The sequence below is a fragment of the Asterias amurensis genome, chromosome 8 (assembly GCF_032118995.1).
Source record: "Asterias amurensis chromosome 8, ASM3211899v1".
Lineage (NCBI taxonomy): Eukaryota > Metazoa > Echinodermata > Asteroidea > Forcipulatida > Asteriidae > Asterias > Asterias amurensis.
The window spans coordinates 15657876-15680194 of NC_092655.1; the positions used below are offsets into that span (position 1 = coordinate 15657876).

Consider the following 22319-nt stretch of genomic DNA (forward strand, 5'->3'; position numbering starts at 1 on the left):
ATATGCATTTCATAACACACTGCTTCAAACGGTTTTCAAAACCAACTCGCCCGATCCAATTTCTACTGGAGCATTTCAAGGCACCAAGGCAATGAATGACCAGGGGGCATGGAGGCAATCGCCTCTGCTGCCTCCGTAAAGTATCAGGCCTGAGCATCCCTCCTGCAGTATATTCATTACGAAACCAACAAAAGCAAATACAAGCATCAAAACAAAATAGCCTTTAAAACCCTTTACAGTTGTAACACTTGAGCCAGACATCCAAGCAGGCCCTTGCCGCAGTAAAAGCAAAACCAAATGAATAATAGCGCATCTCTAAAACCACTTTGATCTGAGACCTTGCCGAACACTATACCTCCTACCTACACCATGGCAGCCTTGAGAAGCTTTCAGAAACATGAACTCAACAGAGACAAGCATTAACATTGATTCTATTTTTATCCAATAATGTCTCTAATTGCGGGCAAGTGTTAAGTGGTCTCCTTGTGAATCTCCTATCATGAATCGTGAATCTCCAATCAGAACGAAGATTTCCTTCCCTATTAAAAGTGTGTAATGGGGTTGAGGTAAACAATAATAGGTCCATATGGAAGGGGTTTGGTTGACTCCGTATAAGGCAGATGGGTGTGTGTGTGTGTGTGTGTGTGTGTGTGTGTGTGTGGGCATCTCTACTATTGATAACCGAGGACTTTAACAAAAGGAATCCGGGAAAAAGTCACACCGGGGACAGTCCTCGGTAGATTTTGTGTTCAAAAAACAATGGGGACGTCTGAAGAAAAGAAGAACAAAATTGGAGAACAAAGAGAAGTTCTCGGCTTACACCATAAACACAGCTGTCTGTGTGCGTGTGCGTGTGTGTGGTATTTTTGTCATAAAAAATGTAGGCTACAAGTCAGGGTATTAACTATTTTTTGCATTTACACAAATGTATACCATCGACCTTAATGAGGGTCTGACCATCTTGATTTTCTCCCATTCAAATCAATGTAACCAGACTGAGGCTGGAAGGAGAGATAGTCTGGTTCCTTTCAGTACGATGAATAATAGCACCATCACTGTTGTTGGATACAGGGAACATGACCAAGATGGTGGCATCATACAAGATAAAGATCTATTGGGTAGTGTTTATCTGTGGCCAGACACCAAACCCATTCAACAGCTCAGACTGGCATGATAAATAATGAATCTGTTGTTCTACAAGTTATCCCATTGGAACTATAGGCAGTGTCCTCACAGCACATCTATGTATGAACACACAGGTGCAAGGGGGGGGGGGATAACAGTGTCTGACCCTGTTCAGATCTAGGATACAAAGGCTCTAGTCTAGTGTATGTATGAATAGCAATAGAGAGATGTGAAGTGAGGCATCACCAGCCATGCTGAAAACATGGACTACAATTCTTCAAATTCAAAGACTAAGGGGGGGGGGGGGGGGTTGTCACTCTGGATTCAATTAAGGTTCCCCTCTCAGAGACAAGGTGTTGATATATTAGCCCGAAATAATTTGAGTTGTTAGGGGAGAGTCAAGGAAACTGACCTAGGTTTATTGGGGGTTTTTTTGTGTGTTTTTTATCATTGAATCGCTATCATTTGGTTTGCTTTATTTTTCTAATGAGTTTCATTGTACCCTTTGTTGTTCAACAAAGAAGATAACATTTTATATCAGTTGACTAGGAATGTTGCTGGTAGTGTGGCTGCTCCCTCCAATGCCAGACATAACATGATACTCCCACTAATAAAAAACACACAATTATTACAGTCCATATAAATAAACTACCGGTTTCCTTGTGTGTTTTTTGCAGTATTTCTGATAGCTGTTTTTGTTTCTATGGTGGATTGTGACTGGTATATGAACTTTACAATCATTTCAGTTTCCAGACTGAAAGTTCATTTTCTCTAACCCAATTCTTTCAGTCCAGATTAAACTACTGGTTTCCCTGTGTTTGTTTTTTTCTTTTTGTATAATATTTCATAGATGGACATTTGTGTTTCTATGGAGGATTGTGACTGTTATTTGAACTTAACAATCATGTCAGTTTCCAGACTGAAAGTTCATCTTTTCTCCATCGCTGTCATTCCTGAATTTTCTATGTTGATATATCTCACTATCCCCGACCAACATTGTGGGTCAACGACCGCCAACTATGTAGCGACCCATTTCATAAACCGGGTAAATTGATGAAGGGGAAGCACATGTGCAGACATTCCAGGGCGTGTTTTGGAAATCATGCGAGTGAATGCGTAATGTGAACATGGCCAAGGTCAGTGCCCCTGAACCAGGCCCCGTTTCCCCACAAAGCACAACCGAGACGGAACGCTGATGCGCTCCAAAGGTTCGTTCACCTCCCGCAGCGAGGAGCCCATTCCATCGGAAGACAACATGCATGATAAATATGCCGTGCTTTGAAATTAACGAGGGTTTTTGTGGCATCAAAAATGTTGTCAATTTTTTTTCCAATTAAAGGTTTACACACAAGAGACCCATACAGCGCAACCTGCATTGGCTGAGGTTCAATGTTGATATTCAATTACGGCGGCTCATGATGAATTGTCTGAAATTGACGGAAAATGTTATAATATTTTTTTCCAATTAACGATTATCATATGAGACATCAAACAGCACACAGCCTATGCTGTGCTAATTGAGGTTTGATGTTGTAATACAATTACATGTACAGCTAACAATTTACCCGACGACATAAAAAAGGAACAGGGCATAGAGAGTACCTAATTAGAGAGTCATAAAACATCCAAAGCATATATCATCTTACTGAAATCGTCTGACAGATTAAAAATTGTAGATTTATAGTGAAAGCCAAAGTGTTTGCAACAAAACCATGGTATGTGTCTCTTTTTTCTAACAAAATAAATGGCAGCATTGGATACTAAGGCAGGGATACCTGACCAGGGGTCGATTTCACAAAGCGTTAGGACTAGTCCTAACTTAGGACGGACTAGTCCTAAGAGATATCAAAAACGTATAGCTAGTCCTAAGTTAGGACATGGTTAGGACTAGTAACTTGTCCTAACTCGGGATAAGACTAGTCCTAACTATTTGTGAAATCCACCCCAGGTCTGATACTTCATGGAGGCAACAAAGGCAATAGCCTCCAGGCCCCTGGTCATTGCCTTGGTGCCCTTGAGATGCTCATTAAATTTTTACAATATGGTGCCCTTTACCGAGGAGAAAAAGCCTTGGTGCCCTTGCCCTTTCAAAACCGAAGCATACAGGCCTGACTTACTAAACGTAAAATGGGTAGTATACAAATATTGACTGCTTCGAGTGCTATGGTTAAAACTATGACTCACGAGGTGATCCCCAGAGCGTTCTATTTTCCCGAGGCGAAGCCGAGTGAAAATAGAACGCTACGGGGATCACCGAGGGAGTCGTAGTTTCAACCATTGCACGAGTAACAGCAGTCAATATTTGTTTTATAACACCCCAAACATTTCTGAATACTGTACTATTATTATTAAGTTACAGACCTGAATGCTACAATCCACGGACGACGCGAATACAGATTGCAACAACTTTTACTGTGCTGCATGTAGTGTCGTGCAATCCGAAATAATTACAGACTATTAATTTATCATCCTCGTACACGCAACGGACGTCTTGGTACTGCACGCCGTGTGCTAGTCTTCGGACTAGCGCACGGCAAACCGACGCACTATCACATGGCAGTCGTCTAGCAAAACTAAGACATGTCATGTGACGCGCTCTAAACCAATGAGCAGGCAGAATACTTGGTAGGGGTGTTATAACACAAGAGGCACTATGCTCTATGGACATATGGATTTAAAGAGTTTCCATAATGAGCTCAAGCGCAAAACTGAGCATTACTCAAGCTGCACGGGTTACGCCCTCTAGCTGCCCAACCCTTCAGCAGGCCTGTATGCTTCGTTTTTGAAAGGGCAAGGGCACCAAGGCATTTTCTCCTTGGTAAAGGGCACCCTATGAGGAAATTGTAAATTTCTACTGGAGCATTTCAAGGGCACCAAGGCAACGACCAGGGGCAACGGAGGCAATCGCCTCCATTGCCTCCGTGAAGTATCAGGCCTGCTTCAGTGAGGTGACCATCAATGTGTGGAAGACCATTGGTGCGTTTTCCGAATACATATCAAAAACTGTGCATGAGGTCCAAGGACACACACCGAGTATTGAAGGACCAGTGGCTATTATTATGTCCAATACATAGGGGCTAGCCACACCCTCATTAATACCGCTTATCTGGCGCTATTTTAATATCAACTAATAATCTCATGTTTGGCATACAGCAGCGCATGGTGATAACAAAGTAGCGGCCTTTGATAGTCAAATATTAGTATCCTGGACTTTGGTGCTGCCTGGACAAGGCCGTTTCTGAGGGAACTGATTGCTGATGATTAGCCACTGCAGACGATTATTACATTACAAACATACTCAAAATGATTACAGCCTAAGCTGGAGTGACAAACAAAATTCACTTGATATATGCCTCTACCAAAAGGGTCTGTATACATTTGGTAACGACTAAATTAGTGGTGGTAAAGATTAGCTTAGTAAAGCACAGCAGTTTTGGATAGTCGTATGCATTTAGGGGACTTTTCACTTCTAAGTACTCTGGTTATGGAAGAAAAACTAATCTTTAAAAAGCTTTCGTTTTCAAAATTGTTTATCTTATCCCTTTAGGTGTCGATATAATATTCTATTTGTATACCAAACAATGGTGGCAATCTGTGGACTATAGGGTAAAGGGCTGAGTGGTATCTATAGTGTACTCTTACACTACACCTTTGGTTTTTTTTTTAGATTTGGAACTCAACCGACTACTGTTGCATACCTTCCACAGTTATCATTGACAAGTCATATCAATGACTCATTAACAAAACAAATATACCGTGCTCTTTCCCAAATATGTAAAAAGCTAACGTTGAAAAAATTGTTCATCTTGATTCCTTTAGGTGCTGATATAAATTATATTGGTTGAATAGTATCTATAACAATGTAAGCTACTCTTATGATGTGCCCCCTTTTTTTTTTTTTTTTTTTTTTAGCTTTTTGGAACTTTCAAAACTCAACTGATACTGTTGCATATCTTTCCACAGTGTTCATTGACAATTCTACAACTAGACAAAAATACTATAAATGACTCATTCACAAACAAAAAACGTGTAGTCCTTTCCCAACTGACCTGTTTCGGATAATTGGATGATGTGCCGCGCAAAAAGAAGCGACTCCCAACAACGACGATGAAAGATCAGATATGACTCTTACTTCTTCTCTCAACGACAAATTGAATCCAATGACTGCAGCTGGGGGCAGGTATAGTCCAGAAACACGCACACAAACACACACGCACCAAATGTGCTGCCTTTCCAGCGAACGATTTCCCTTGCATAGCAGAGCAAAATGCCACACAAAATGTTTCAGATGCTACTCCCCAAAAAAAATCATCATTTGATACTCAGTATTTAGCACCCAGTGTGCACAAAGTCTGTTCTGTCAAAATATTTTTCTTTAAGCATAAGGGCTAGATGAGATCGTTCCCTGCTTTCGTCTGCTATCATGAGCTCATACACAATGCACTCCTCAGTCCAACCAGGACAAAATCAGGCACATGTTATGGTGAACTTGGTACTGGTAGTAGAAAGGCAGCTGAATGGTGTTCACAGACACCACAAGGGCAAGAGTTGATGAGGAGAACAATAACTACCAGCTAGCCAGACAGCACAAGCTATAAAACCCCAAAGGCTGGCTAAGTAAACAAAGCCCAGTATACAAAAAGAGACACAATGCACTCTTGAACTTTGCCTTGCTACATGCTGCAGGGTTTGGCTGCATGTGCAGAGTCTAGTGGAGATAGGGGAGGGTGTAAACTACCACTCCATGGGGAGTCCGTAAAGGCGCTGGAGAAGAGGTACCATTCCTGGTACCCACTACTAGCCATTCCTTAGTACTAGTCTGTCCTGAGTAGTAGCCATTCCTAGGCCAAAATTCATGAAGCCGAGAAGCAGAAAAGATTGCTCAGTCAATTTATTTGCTGAGCTCAAAGATGAGGGTGGCACCAGTTGCAACGATGTTAACTATAATATGGAATTTTGGCTAATTTTCAGCTTCTGCTAAGCAAGGTTTTTCTGTGCTGAGCACATATTTGTGTTTACTACAGGCTTTATGAAATTAAGCCTTGGTACTAGCCATTCCTGGTAATAGCCATTCTTGGTTTTCACATCAGGTACCTGGTAAATAAGCTTATTTCCTTTACAAGATGTTAATCTTGACCCTAATGATCATGATTTGCATATAACTGTCCCATAGATAAAAACACAGAGGTGAATGTACCAGAACGAAACACCCTGAACAAATCAGTCATGGTATAATGCACTTTGGTCAGGGCCCAAATTCATTGCAGTGCCCAAGCACAAAAAAGTAGCTAAGTTCAACCAAGTTATGCTTACCAGAATTAGGTTACCGGCCAAAATACCATGTCACATGCACAGTCTTCGACTGGTTTCCTGCTAGTTTTGTGCTTAACGCAGAACTGGTTAGCAACATTGTCAGCTTTTAAAGCAGCTTTATGGAATTTGTCAATATGTTGAGATACACCAAGTGAGAAGACTGGTCTTTGACAATAAGCGAACCTTACAAAGACATGAAATAAGGATCAAGGAAAAAATCCTAAAAATCTGGAACAACATCCTGATAAATCATAGACCCACAGGTTGAACTGGTTAGGGCCTACTTGCTACTCTGGATAAATTCATCAGCCAGAAGTGAGGTGGCCAGACACGCTTCCCCCTTTCAGATTTCATCTCTCTTTTAACACTCCAGAAACCCTGAAACTGGTTGTCCTTGGAAAACAAATCTAAATGGGTTCTGATTGATGGATGGTTTTAGAAATCGGGCTGGAAGTGAAGGGACTATTTGTGAGTCATGAATGCACTTTTCTGGCACAGGGAAAAAATAATATATATAAGAACAGCAGAAATTGATTGATGGATAGTGCATCTCTTTAATTTTCCCTCCCTCTCCTCTTTCTGTGGGAGGGGGGGTTGCTGTGAGAGGATGTTGTCCTTGACCCAGTGGTCCCATGTGAAAAGTAAAAGCTGCTGACATCACTTCTTCAGCCATTTAAGACCAAAGTACATGATTTGGGGTTGTGAAACACAAATTGATGGGTTTGTTTATTCAATCTGAAAGCTTGGTGGTGATCAAGTTAATACCAGTGCCAATCCCCCAGCGAAAGCTTTTTCCCCTGCTGAACTACTCTCAAATCAGAGTAAATAGCAATTGAAGACCCCACTATTGCTTAATTTTGACTGCCCCAGTCAAAATAAGCCAGGTGTGAAAGTGCACAGAATCCCTGACAATCAAGTTTCGTTTTAAAGTTAAGTGTGACCACCAAGTTGATCAGACTAGTACATTTCATTGTACATTGAATTTGTCAACAACAAAAAAGAATAGGAACAAATTAAATCTCATCCCCAACCCCAATCATAAAAGAAGTCATTTCATAACGTAAAATGACATTCTCTTCATCGAAGACTATCAATTTGTGGGCCATCTATAAAGGTTTTTGCCAACAGGTTTCAAGATTTTCTTTTTATGATTTACTTGTAGACTTTATCCGACATTCAATACAAATCAAAATAAACATCTTAATAATTTAATTCAAGTGCTCCAAAAGAGTACCTACAATATAAATTATTACAAAACAACAATCTGCATGACTGTACCAAACAAATGCACCGATCAAAATGCACTGATCAAAGTCAATGAATAATTCTAAAACCTTGCTTTTATTTTGACTCTACTCGACAGCTAAAAAAAACAACAACAGAGAGTTCTAATTTTTTTCTTCAGCCGAAAACATTTGACATTTAACCTTTTTTTTTCTTCACACACACCGAGATTAGAAATGACAATAACTCCCATCCAACACAACCATCAGCTGGAGAGAGTACAAACTAAATTATCGCTAGCCTTAGACACACCGTCTCGCTCAGAAATTCTTCTTCTTCAATCCAGACACTTGCGGTATCCTCTCAGTGTTTGCCAATTATTGCTGTGGGCCCCCAACACCTGCCATAGAAACTGCATTGATTCTCTGTGCGTGCAAGAGAGCCGAGTCCCAGAAGTGATATGAAGGGACGACAAACACTTTTTATTACTTTTTTTTTTTTTTTTTTTTTTTTTCCTGGATCACTATAGGGCATTTTGCAGCACGCTTGATAACGCTAAATGAGGAATGGTACTGTGCCAGGAGCAATGCCACCATCTTTCTCTGTCTGGTGTGGTGAAGTCTAAACCATGAATACACAGTGCATTTGTATTTCACTACGCTGTGGACACAACAGTGCTATTACAAGATGAGAAGGGCCCAATTTCACAAAGCTAGTTAAGTACAAAAAATTACTAAACACAACCAATTCTTGCTGAGCAGTAACTAGAAATTACCAGAAAGAGTCATCAAAATTATTTGATTGCAACTGGTGCCCAACCCAGAAACTTGCTTTTCCGCTGAAAAGTTTTATGAAAGTGCGCCCTGCTAGCTGCATGCAGGCCTTGAATATAACTTTTGAGGGGGCACAGCAAATTTTCCTCCGGTAAGGAGCAACTCTATCAAGACAATTTAAATTTGTAAAGGGCACCACAGTAAAAGCACAGGGCACCACGGCGATCGCAGTAGGTGCCAGGTGTTAATTCAAGGCTAGTGCTGTGTACAACAACCAATGGGGACAACAAACCCACAAAATACCTTGGTGTCTCCCACAAAACCTCTTATCACAACTAGGCAGCTTCCAAAGACAGAACATAACAAACTAAAAACCATGGAACCAGACTAAATCTGATCTCCCCGGCCTCTTGTTTCACTTTCCATTTTCTGAGGATGTGTTACATTTCAGAGAAAGGAGTCGGCATTTCCGGCACAGGATATTTCCAGACCGGATGGTCCTGTGCACTACTACTAAAGTCGGTGTGGAAATGGGTCATATGCTGGGATTAAAATCCAGAGAACACTCGATCTTCTCTCCACATTCCAGACTTTTTTTTTCCCCCTCATTTTCCAGAAACAACTTTTGAGCTTACTTAAATAATGGGTTGTCCTAAAAAAAAAAAGCAGGCCTAGAGTGGGAGACTTTGGGGCGCTAGGTGGCAGCAGACTTACCAGGTAAATTTCCATTGTTGACGTAGTTCTGAGCATGCGCACATAACTGAGAACAATGGATTTTACCTGGTAAGTCTGCTGCCACCAAGCGTCCCAAAAGTCCCCCATTACACTCAAGCCCCGAATGTCATGGCCTCTGTTTGCTAATCGTTGGCCCTGGTGCCCATCAAAAAATTTCCCATTTGTTTTAAGATTTTCCAATGGAAGTAAATGACCTTTGCAAAAAAATTAAAATGGCCTTGCCCTTACAACATCTTCAAAAATGAAATTCCAAGCGCGAAAAATAGTATAAAAATTTTTCAAATTAATTGACTGGCCCCACCACAAAAAAAACTAGGAAGCTGAAGCTTTTTGAAAGGTCAAGAAACACTGCGATAAAAACCTGACAGTGTGGAATTGAAACAAACTATCAGCACATGACACCATGCTGTTAACCCACAGATGGTAGAATCAACCTCTCAATAAATAGGACCCACTTCAATTACTACAAATGATAAGTACAAAGAAAAACCCATTAGGGCCTAATGCATTTGGATTTCACAAGTATTTTAAACGCATGAATGAATTACTGGTGTAATAGTACCATGCACAAAGTGATACTGTACTACTCATCAATTGTACAGACAAGTCAATAGGTGTAAACTATATTTGTTTTTCTAAAAACAAATTGCAGACCACACAACATGCACGTCTACCTACCTGTGTATAATAATAGTCCAGCAAGCTAGCGTTAAATACAGGCAACTACACAGAGTGCACAGCTCTTTACTTGTCTCAACACGTCCCGCATGAAATGTACACCCCCTTTACTACAACGTCACGGACATCTCCTGGCCTTTCCTTCCTCCATAACAAAATTGAATGGCCGCTAAATGAGCAACTTATCATTTAACATAGATTGGAATCTATAGGAGCCTCGTATATATGAAGAGCTATCAGCGTTGCAATCTATCTCCCTGTGTTGGTGTGTACAGTGCAAAGTACATCTCTCTCCCAGTGGTAACTTCATGCACTCAAAGGTAGCCGGTAATCCAGATAGTTACGCCTTTTGTGCGGGACTCCCTCTCTCTCTCTCTGTAGTGGATCCGTATTCAAGGACACGGATGCCTATCAGGCTTAAGCACCGCCATGCCAAGGTAATAGTACACAGGTAGCCCAATGAAAACTAGCAATGGATCAATAGTATCAATCTACACTGTATAATACAGGTTAGGGCATTGTGCTTGTCTGCATTGTACAGTTGAAACAATAATGAAGTCTGCCACAATATATCAGGGGAGCAAAGGTCTTTCAGGTGCCCAAATGCTCACTCAGGTGTGTGCCTGGGATTAGAGCCACAACCCCCCATGGGTAGAACCCATCAGTTCGACCCACGCCTGCTGGGGCCAGACTGGTAGCCAGGCAGGGTCATTCACAGCCGAGCCCAAGCAATTTCCTGTTCACTTATGGTATACATTACCCCGTCTTCCAGCATTTGGTGTAAAAGTTCACAGGTTTTTTTGTGTTTTTTTGTAGCAATGAAAAGCAGGAAAACAAACAGGTTTGATTTCCAGGCTAGTTTGAGCGGACAAAGAGCTGTGTGGTGACTAGAGGTTAGGGGCTGCTATTTCCACTTCCATGGTTAGAGCGAGAGAGAATTAACTACTGAGGATATGGTTGAACCTAATTGTGTTTAGCAAGTGGTAACATGACCTTCCACAAACAGCAGGATTTAGCATCAGCAGTCCTTCAATGCAAGGTGTTTCGCTTCATCATGGAAAGTGTGGCGAGTTTCCTTCACATGTGGAAAGTATTTGTGAGGGAAACAAGCTGCACTTTTGACCATGTACTTTATGTGTACTTTATTGGGTGTGTACTTTAGCTGAACAGAATTGTGATTTGAGGGGGGTTGAACAAAGAAAAACTGACTAGATCAGTATTTGAACCGACAATCTCCGGATTAACATGCCGGTGCTCTACCAAGTGAGCTATCTAGCCCCTATGTTGGCAGTCTCCGTATTGCTGTGAGTGCCAGGGGTTATAGACCTTTATCATAGTGCAGCCATCTTGAATTTCTCCCATTTATATCAATGTTACCAAACCGAGGCTGGAAGAGCAAAATAGTCTGGTTTCTATTTTCTGAATGATTATTAGCATTCATTATTGTTATTCGATATGAGGAACATGACCAAGATGGAGGCAGCATGATAAAGGTGGATTATTAATCAGTCCGATTCTAACCAACTCATAAAAAAAAACATATTAACGTACCATGCTAGAATTAAATCCTAACCCTGTAAAATTTTATGCAATGAAACGTAAGACTAGAGAGTGCATCGACTCACAATGGCTTTGCCCTCAATTAAAGGAACATTACAGAATTGGTAAAAAAAGAAACTTGTCATAGATCACAGATTTACACAAAACTTACACAGTCTATAATGATGATGATAGTAGAAAACATCCCTTAAAATATTTCTGTCTGAAATGTCATATTTGATGAGAAATAAACAAAACTAATTTATATTAAAACAAAATTAGAACCAATGTCATGCAAAAATGTGTTTGTTTTTTACTATTTTCTCGTGACCCAGATGGCTGATCGATCTCAAACTTCTACAGGTTTGTCAGTTTATGTATGGTGGATACCATAAATAGAACACTGCCAGCAACTGTTTTGTTAGCAAAAACCAATTCTGTAATGTTCCTTTAAAGGAACACGTTGCCTTGGTTTGGACGAGTTGGTCTATAAAAAGCGTTTGTAACCGTTTTTTATAAAATGCATGTGGCTGGAAAGATGTTTAAAAAGTAGAATACAATGATCCACACAAATTTTGCCTCGAAATTGCGTGGTTTTCCTTTTATTATGCAAACTAACACGGTCGGCCATTTATGGGAGTCACAAATTTGACTCCCATAAATGGCCGACCGTGTTAGTCGACGAAGGAAAACCGTGTAATTTCGAGGCATGTTTGTGTGGATCATTGTATTCTACTTTTACAACATCTTTCTACCCATATGAATTTTATAACAAACGGTTACAAATGCTTTTTAAAGACCAACTCGACCGATCCAAGGCGTGTTCCTTTAATTAAACCACCTGACACCTTTTTCCCATCTCCTTTAATGAGAGAAAGAGACTAATACTCAAACTGTCCTTGAAACTAAGCTTGGGGGGTTCACCACCCTTGGGCTGATGATGCAAGCAGGTTCTTGGGTTAATAATATTTTTACATACAATCAAACGGCACTCTCTTTATATTTTACTATTGACACTCAGTAACAGTGTGTAACAGTGCCATATGTGCTGGAGTCAGACATCTGTGGTGTGGGGACAGGCATGAGTGGTTCAGGTATTTAGAGTAATGGTGTTTTGTCCGCTATTTTTCATCTATAATATTTTTTACGAGTGAGAGATAAAAAGGGAGAGGTTGATAGCATTTTTGGATGGGGAATTATGTTTTCCATTTTTAGTGCGTTGTTAGTGTCTGGTACTATTATGGAACACTAAGTGGCTTGTAATTTGCATCAATGATGTCATATTAAGGGAATCAATGTGGGGTGAAGAGGTTTTCAACTAGTGGTTTAATCCCAACGAGGCCTGGCTCTTGATAATTTTACCGAGACGTAGTTGAAAACCGATTCAACATACTTCGATCCCCATTCATAGATACCTTTTTGGTTAAAAGGCGTAATAAAGTAAGAAACTCTGTAAAACTTATCCGTTTTCGAGTGCTTGAGCTCTGTATGTTTCCACCTCCAAAATAATTTTCCTCAAGCAAAAAAAATTGAAAACATGTCACTAGTTCCAGAAGAGACAGTTGTGGCTGGTAGGTAGTGGCTGGTAACCTGTTTGTGCTAGGCAAGATTGTGTCCTTGCTCAGCAACGCTGCTTGTTCCATGGGCCTAATTTCCTAAAGACTGTCAGCACAAAATCTCGCTCAGCACAAAAAAATTTTGCTAAGCAGAAACAGTAAACCAGTCAAAATTCCATCAAGATGACACTGTTGCGACTGGTGCCCCACTTGTGTTTGCTTAGCGAAGAAATTTTCACAGTAGTTATTTTCGATGAACAGTTTTATGAACCATGAACACAGATCTAAAACAAAGATGGCCCAAAACAAAAATCACTGCCGACGAAACAAGTTGGTCTTCATCAGTTTCTTGAAAATAAAAACAAAGGAAGCACCAAAACTTTGAGCAATTCTTACCTCAAACTGGCGAACGTCTTCCTTCTTGGGGAAGAGAAGATGCTTGTCGTGGAAGAACTCTAATGGGACAAAGTTGCTGTTGGAAAGACCAACACGATCGACCAGCACTTTGAAATTCTGCAACAAACAAACCAAGAGAAATATAATTTTCCATTTGTATACACTGTGACATCACATGTTTCAAAAGGGTCCCACAGCCTGGACTTCCTGCAGGAACCATTTATTCACAGCTCATGATTGGAAGAAAATTTAAAATATTGAAAGACAAATCTTGAATTTTTGTTGGATTTGTGATACAAGATGTAAAAAAATAAATAAAAAAAAAAAGACCTTTCAATATATCACCTGTTACAGTATATTGCCTGCCATTAAAAAACAGAAATGCCAAGGTCAAACCCTTTTATATCAATAGAGGCTACACAAGTACAAAGTCTGAAGTAAACTTTAAAAAATCTGTTTATCAATTCTTGCAGCATCTTATGCATGAGATCGAGAGCCAAGGCAAACAATCAAAATGCTTTCCCATTGAAAACCAAATCACAAAATCATACAATAACATAATATTATTGTACATTGTCCATCTCCCACCCCCTTACAACCGACATTAATTTCTTTGAATTGGTAAAAAATTACCATACAATAAAATACAAATATGGTTCACAATTCATCAACTCTCAAGAGCTCAACAATAATAATATTTAGCAATAATTCTATACTTGTTATTACTGACTTAAGATTGACTGATGCAAATATGACCTTCCAGGCAAATAACCCCATACCAATCCCCATGCTGTGTCTTCACTCTAGCTGAATGAACACAATCATGTCCAATAACGGTAATAATCCGAGCTCTTCCCAGAAATGTCCGACACCACGGTACCCAAATTATCATCCGGCGATTCTATGAAAATTGCATTGAAGGGACAAGTGCCTCTGCCCCTCCCCCAATCACGACGGGGGAAAAAAAGGAGCTACTAAGAAGCATGGGCGATGACTCACACCCAATATCTACACACAACCCAGTCAATAATCATAGCGAAACATCAACAACCTGCACAAATGCACATCGTTTCCAGGTACCCCGATATTATACCTGTTAAATTCTCAACATACTGTAGACCTATACAGACGCTGAGGTCAGAAGTACTTCGGATTCAAGATTACCAATCCAAACAGGAAACCCAGATTTTTTTTCATATACTGCTTTAACAAAAAAGTGCTACGTGCTGTGTGGTGCTGGAAATTAAGGCTGCACATCGCATGAATAACAATGACTGTGACACTCCTGTATCAGGAGTACGGAATGACCATGGAATTATGCAGTATTCCATTTCCCGGGGATGTACCGTGTACCAGTATGTATGTACTGTTGTAACTGTAACTTCAGGCCCACATTGTATGTCTATTACCAATGCCCTGTAATTCATGCATAAAACAGATCAAAACAGATAAAAACCTGTATTCTCAGAGCAATTCCAATACATTAATGATGGGATGACCCAAATAGCTCTGATGCTTGCATGCTGCATGCAGTAAATGATTTCCTTTGCAGGGCTGTATGCTTCGTTTTTGAAAGGGCAAGGGCACCAAGGCATTTTCTTCATGGTACAGGGCACCCTATGACGAAATTGCAAATTTGTACTGGACCATTTCAAGGGCACCAAGGCAATGACCATGGGACACGGAGGCAATCGCCTTCATTGCCTCCGTGAAGTATCAGGCCTGCCTTTGTACAGCGTAGCACCTACTCAGCAATCTTCATTTACTCACAAAGCAAGTCTGCCTAAATATTTTGCGAGGATGCAAACAATGCTGAATGAATTAATTCCCTGGCACTGGCATACATGTTTTACAGTATGTGTCAAAATAATTTGCAGTCAGAAGCCATTTAAGTCCCTGTTAATGAGCATTGATACAAGCAGAGTGCTCATGAAAAAAACACTCTGGTAATTGGGCCACCTTAATTTCATACAAATTGGTCATCCATATGCCTGCTCAAATATGTCCTTCATAATCACTTCCTCATGACTGCTGGTAATACAATGTGAACTATGCACACCTACTATGGTTGTAACATGACCCAGTTTAAAATGAACCTCATCAATGTATACAAGGTCAAAGGGCATAGGTCAAGCAAACAGTTCAAATTTCACTATATTTAAGAGAACTCCATTTGACTTTATACTAACACCAAAACTTAATAGCGCCTTAATCATGTAAGCATGCTCCGAGTCTAGGGCTCCGAACAAAAGGCACTAGTCAAAAAACTAAGCAGGTACAATTGTATTGACAATTTCATTTTAAATGAAATATAAGAAACTGAATTATAACAATAGGATTCAAAATTATTAAAAATATTCCATCTGTTTGTATTATGTAAGTGGATGAAGCGTGGATGAAGCGAACTACTTTATGCGTGTTTGGAGTTTTTTTCTTCATTTTGTCCTCCAAGCAACCTACAGCCCATTAGCCTTTTTTTGTTGAGGTATGGTGGAAACTATAATAGTGAACTGTTTGGTTTTGGTATTACACAGACATATTTACCCAAACCTAGTAGTAACATAAAGCTGCGCCACTATATCTCAAAACAGCTTATGGAAATAACAACAACCTAGAAACTTCGGGGCTACAGCGCTGGGGAAAAAAGCCACAGTATGACCTTACCTCTCCACAAAGTGCTTACTCAATAAGTAAGGGTAGGCTGTGCACTTTTTTTTTACTCGGTCGGTTTGCGTGGGGGGAAAAGGCCAGTTCCCGTTGGGAAATGACACAACCATGACACCAAAATCCAGCAGCCTCCCAAATGGCAACTTCATGAATACGCCGTACATTTATTGCCCAACATGAATATTTTAAGAGTGCGGTTTTGAGCTAGACATCAAGATGTCTGCATAAATGGATCTTCTCTGTGGAAATGACTTGAAGCTAGTTTACCATCGACTTTGCAGGTAAATGTTACTGACTGTCAGTATGTGTTGTCCCGCATTCAAGCAAATTAAAATGGAAAGTTGAATAAGGCAGTAAGTTTCAGACTTTTGCAATCGAAAAAACACTAAACAAGCTCCTCCCCCCCCCCCTCAACAAAGGTACATAAGTATACAAAATATGAAAAACATAAATGAATGGACCATTTATATTTCGTTTGGGAATTGAACAACAAAAGACACGTAAACGAAAGTGTTAATGACAATTAAATTGCCCCCCTCCCCCTCCAAATAAAATTTCAAAACAAAAACAGGATGTCCTACTTGATCATGAACAATTATTAAAAAAGGAAAACTGCCTTAAACATAACTGTGACTTTTACTTTTTCTACGGCAAACAAAACCAAGGGGGGAACAAATATTATATTTATGTTGGTAGCTGCTGGGCATCTCTACAAAAAAATTTAAAAATAATACTTAAAAAATTCAGAGAGGTCTCCCCAGGGTAAAGAATAAATAATATAAAAACAAATTTTTTAAAAGAGCTGATCAACTGCGTGCCCGATAAAATTATCAACAAACCATTGATTAACCATTGATTCCATCTATTAAACCATGAATACATGCCAACTAATTATAATACCCTTTTGAGAACAATAACCCTGGTGTTGCATGGGTAAAACATACTGTGCAAGCGATCAATCATCAACTATGTAATTAGGGCATGTATGATTCACTTGTTTCCCGAAACCACAAAACTTAAAACCCTTTGTATGGAAACCCTGGATGGAGAAGCCCATTCAAGAAACCCTCCCACTGTATGAACTGATCACTAATTTTGATTCCCCATTTCCTATTATCATTGTCCCTTAGAAGGGAGGGGGGGGGGGGGGGGAGTGATTGGGGGAGGGACACCAAGAACTCAACAATGGTAATTTCGCCAAGCATGATTTGGAACACAATTCATTATCCCTTTATCCTGTTGACAAAAAAAATCCCCGTTCGGTCTACAGGGATAGCCACAGAGATCACACACGCGAACACAACATTAACAAAATTCATCATGTAGCTATTGTTTGAACCGATGAAAAGAGAGAGGCTGACTACAAAAACATTGTCCCGCCCATTTTTAGCCGGTCCCAGTTGAGAAGAACTCTTTGCGATGACTGCACTTTTTTCTTCACAGCTTCCCAACTACCATCTGCCATTAAAATAGAGCGTGAATGGAGGGAGGAGGGACTGTTGTCAAAAGACTGAAATTGCAATTTCTATCTGTCGTCATAAATATTTGCTAGACAGAGTGGCAAGCCTACACAGACAACGCAACAAGGGAAGAACAATAATGTCCAGGGATGCTTGAAAGATGAACGCTCTATTTATAGCCATTAGTGTGGCTGTCTACAATTGATTTGTTGGTGGTGCAGCTGAGGGATAATACTCTTGTATTTAAAACTAAAAATAATAATAATAAAGGTCAACTGTACACAGACCGCTGATTAGTTTGTAATTACTCGGTAACGACGCAGTATTTACAGGCATTGTTATTATGGGGTTCTGAACATGAATATGGTGCCACTGAACTGTATAGCCATTGGTGTAGCCGTCTGCAATAGACCTTTAGCATGGTGCAGCCATCTTGAATTTCTCCCATTGATATAAATGTCACCAAACCGAGGCTGGAAGAACAAAATAGTCTGGTTCCTATTTTCAAAATGATTATTAGCATTCATTTTTGTTATTCGATACGAGATACGTGACCAAGATGGAGGCAGCATGAGAATCATCTATTGATTTGTTGGTGCAGCTGAGAGATAATACTCAAGTATTTGAAACTAAAAAATAATAATAACAAAGGTCAACTGTACACAGATAGCTGATTAATTTTGTAATTACTCTGTAATGACGTCAAAGCAATCTAAAAGCATTGCTAGTCATTTTTATGGTTTCTGAACATGAATATGGTGCCACTAAACTGTGATAGACTAGAAACCACTATTCCCTGGCTTTCATAGTACATTTTTGAATGCCTCAGAATGCTACCAGTAATTTACCGCATTATGTAAACAACGCTTTCTCCATTAAAAAAACACAAAGCTCAAGAGTAATTACTCGGTAAACGCAGTATTTACGCGCTTTGTTTTTATGGTTTCTGTACATGAACATTGTGCCACTGAACTGTGTAGACTAGAAACCACTATTCGCTGGCTTTGATAGTACATTTTTGAATGCCACAGATTGCTTAAGTAGTTCACCGCATTATGTAAACAATGCATACTTACTCCATGACAATACACAAAGCTCATTCTCATACATAATTGTTCAGCTGAATAAGCTCAGGGAATTAGCCGAGGTTCAGACCATGGTTTTCACCAAAGAGGGCACCTCGTTTGCTTTAAAATGGCAATTAAATCAAGGATCATTGGTAATTTATATATTTTCTCGAGAAAATGTGGATCTGTGGGGTGGGATTTAATGTGAAAACATTATTCCATCAAACTTTTTCTGTGAAAGCCACACAAAAAAATGAGAGCAAGCGGGAAGATTTTTTAACTGTCAAAAAACGGACACATTCAAACGAGGATCGACCTACCATCGCTTCAAAATTATACAAAATTGTATACAGGTCAACTGTTGTATAAAATGAAAAAACACCTAGGAAAATGATTTCACTGGAGACTTGGGAACATAAATCTTTCAGTCAAATTTTGAAATGTCTGCAAATGACGTACATTGTAATCTACCCTTTAACCACCCAACACTGGCATTTATTTCCAGTTTCAAGTAGAATTAGCAATGGCAAACTAATTAACAGCAATTTTTGACAGTCACCCTAAATGTATTTCAAAATTCCGGGGGTGCGAGGGGGCTGTGCTGTAGCAGCCTAAATGTTTCTTAAACTTCAAATGTACTTTTTATTTTAAACTACTTTTTATTCTAATAACAACTTTCCTTTTTTATGTGAAAACAAACCAGTGCCAGCATATTTCTCTTTTTTTTTTTCATTTTTTTTTTTTCCCCACACTTTTTCTACAAAGTGCTCTCCAAGGCAGAAATTTGTCACTGTTTGAAGACAAACAAATTACAGCGTCTCTGTACATTATCACTTTGCCCCCAAACTGCCTACGTGCAAATTTGTCAAGTGTAATTTCATCAAGAATGCCAAAGCAACAAACAGGCCTGGGCCTAGACCCCATAAATATTTCAGCCACACTAGACTTTTAGGCCCCTTCTGCAGGTGGATGGGCTGACGCTATTAATTTTTTCTTCGTCAAGTTTTTATTTTTATGGCTACAGCCCCCAAGGATGACACTTGACCCAAAAGACAGAGCGTTGGCAGTTTGGGAACTTGGAGTATTATTTCAATTTGGTGGGTCTTTTTCTCTTCAACTCACCAGTGCCAGAACGGTGTGTGAATGTGTGGTTTTGGACACCCCATTTTAAATTTGGACACCCTGGTTTTTCTCTGTCGTACACTTCAAAGAAATGATATACTTGAAATGTATTGTAAGTGAACAATTTGGACAATGAGTTTTAAATTTTCAACAAATTTGGACACTGTCTCGCTCAAAATTGGCTAAAACCTTGTATATCACCACCTTACCCTAACACGCCCCCCCCAAAAAAAAAAATAAAAATAAAAAAAATAAAAAAATATGAGACCACAATACAACACCTTGTAATACAAGGGGGAGGTGGTGCGTATTTCTGCCAGACCAGCCACAAACTGGAAGAGGGGGGGGGGGGGGGAGGGGGCACTAGGGGCCCATTCATGTATATGTACATGACTGAAATGACTGATAGCAAAGCTTGTTAGGTCAATATTTTTTTAAGTACTGATTATCTGTGAACCAATACCTCAGCCATTGGTCTGGGGGCAGAGAGGGACAGGTCAGTGTGTGCAACAACCATGAGGTGGAACCAACTGACCTCATTTGCTCAGATGAAACAATTAGTGTCCAGGAACGAACATTGATTAACTGCTATAGGTTCATGCAATAATAAATGATGGAGGTCAGCCTTATATTACTACCATTCATTTTTTTTATTTAGCAGCCAAGAGTTGTTGGGGTTCATACAATGCTGCCTTGGAATGTGTCAAGGGATTTAATGGTCCATAATATTTATGTGAACTTTATGGCTGCTACTTTTTTTGTGTGGGTTGATTTGTTTGTAAATTGATTAACAAAATAGTAGGCCTGGTGTGGATTTCACAAAGAATTAAGACTAGTCTTATCTCGAGCTAGGATGAGTTACTCGTCCTAACTTAGGACTAGCCTTAAGTTTTTAATATCTCCTTGCCAAACTCTTTGTGAAATCGACCCCTTGGGCGACTGGTGAAATTTCTTGCCCAACTAGTCGCATCTCAACTAGTCGCGACTTCGACACTAGTCGTTACATCGACACTAGTCGCAACTACGACACTAGTCAAAGATTATTAAACACACATTGACAACCCCATATCTTTTTTCTTTTTTTTTAATGCTATTTTCTCAGATTATGAAATAAAGAACCTCGGTGAGTGGATTATTAAAGGAGTGATCCTCAAATAAAATTTAAAAACGTAAACCAGATTTGGTACTCACCAGTGCTGGCCAGTGGATAGTGCTCGGGCGAGAGCCGTAAGGGTCGGCACGCTGTCCCCACACGATGGTCTTCTCTACCAGGAACACCTGATGGGCCTCATCCTGTATGCGTAACCACTCACGTTTCTCCCAGTCTAGACCATCAAACTCGACGTACACCTGCAATGGGGGGATGAGAGAGTAGAGAGAAGGGGTTTAGACGCGGGTCTCAAATTAGCAACACCAATCCCACCAGGAAGTTCCTTTGGGCTAGGCTGCCAGTGAGTGTCTAGCCTTCTTGTCAACCCGGTGGTAGGGACATCGTTGAGATAAGAGTGGGGGAAGAGGTCCCCTCTGGTGAAACAGCTAGATAACAGTTTGCCATGTTTGCCATATTTACACACATCAAACTGTGTTAATGGCTAAACAGCTTTATGAAATTGGGCCATGCAAGAATGACAACACAGTCAGGCTAGGGAGATATTATTTCAAGACACTAGACACTATTGGTAATTGTCAAAGACCAGTCTTCTCACTTGGTGTGTCTCAACATATATGCATAAAATAACAAACCTGTGCAAAGTTGAGCTCGATTGGTCGTCGGAGTTGCGAGATAACTTGGAAAGAAAAAACACTCTTGTCACACAAAGTTGTGTGCTTTCAGATGATTGATTTCGAGACCTCAAATTCTAAATCTGAGGTCTCAAAATCAAATTTGTGTAAAATACCTTCTTTCTCGAAAAACTACGTCACTTCAGAAGGAGCAGTTTCTCAGAATGTTTTATACTATCAACCTCTCCCCATTACTCGTTACCAAGTGAGGTTTTATAAATGCTAATAATTATTTTGAGTTATTACCAAGTGTCCACTGCCTTTAAGATTTTCACAAAAAACAATTACACGCAGACAAATAATTAACCAACTTCTGTGGCAAAATGTACAGCAAGGTACACACAATATGACATGTGAAAGTCAAAGAGGGTTTCACTACTAGGTGAAGTCAGAAATGGTACAATAAATATGCACAATTCTCCTAAGTAAGACAGAGTTGTAGAGGTCAATCACCTCACGACCTAAGTAAGAGATAACCCCCTTATCATGAGGGTTTATACATAAGCTAAATACATCATAAGATACACCAAGTCCATCAGTAAATCTACACACTCACAAGTACATGTATATGACCATGACAATGTATCTACCCTATTCTAGAAGATCACATTCACAACCAACAGGTGTGTCAGTATCCAACCCTAGTAAAAACCCAATATGTGACTTCCTTCAGTCCAGAGATTTCTAAATCCCAGTAGTCCCTAGACACCTCTGTATGAGGCAACCTGGTAATCCAACACCCACCTCAATCCCAACAACTTTCTTTTCTTCTCATTCATATATCACAGGGGTCTGTAGTACCTTGGGTGTATGGATGGGGGTCTGCAAAATAATATAAACCCATACCAATGCATTAACTGCTATAGACAGGCTCCTAGCTAA

The 22319-nt window shown here is 39.9% G+C and overlaps 1 protein-coding gene across 2 annotated transcripts in view; it reads right to left on the reverse strand.

Moving 5' to 3' along the window:
• The window catches only part of LOC139940460 (probable JmjC domain-containing histone demethylation protein 2C), a 176616-nt gene that overhangs the window by 79934 nt on the left and 74363 nt on the right, over window positions 1-22319 (reverse strand). Inside the window, exons 2-3 of one of the 2 annotated variants that reach the window (XM_071936722.1) lie at window positions 20847-21005; window positions 13340-13456 (exon numbers count right to left, since the gene is read on the reverse strand). In XM_071936722.1, coding sequence (XP_071792823.1) covers window positions 13340-13456; window positions 20847-21005 — 276 coding nt within the window. Of the gene's footprint in view, window positions 1-9848; window positions 9964-13339; window positions 13457-20846; window positions 21006-22319 lie in introns of those variants that run through there. The other variant, XM_071936723.1, reaches the window with a different exon arrangement.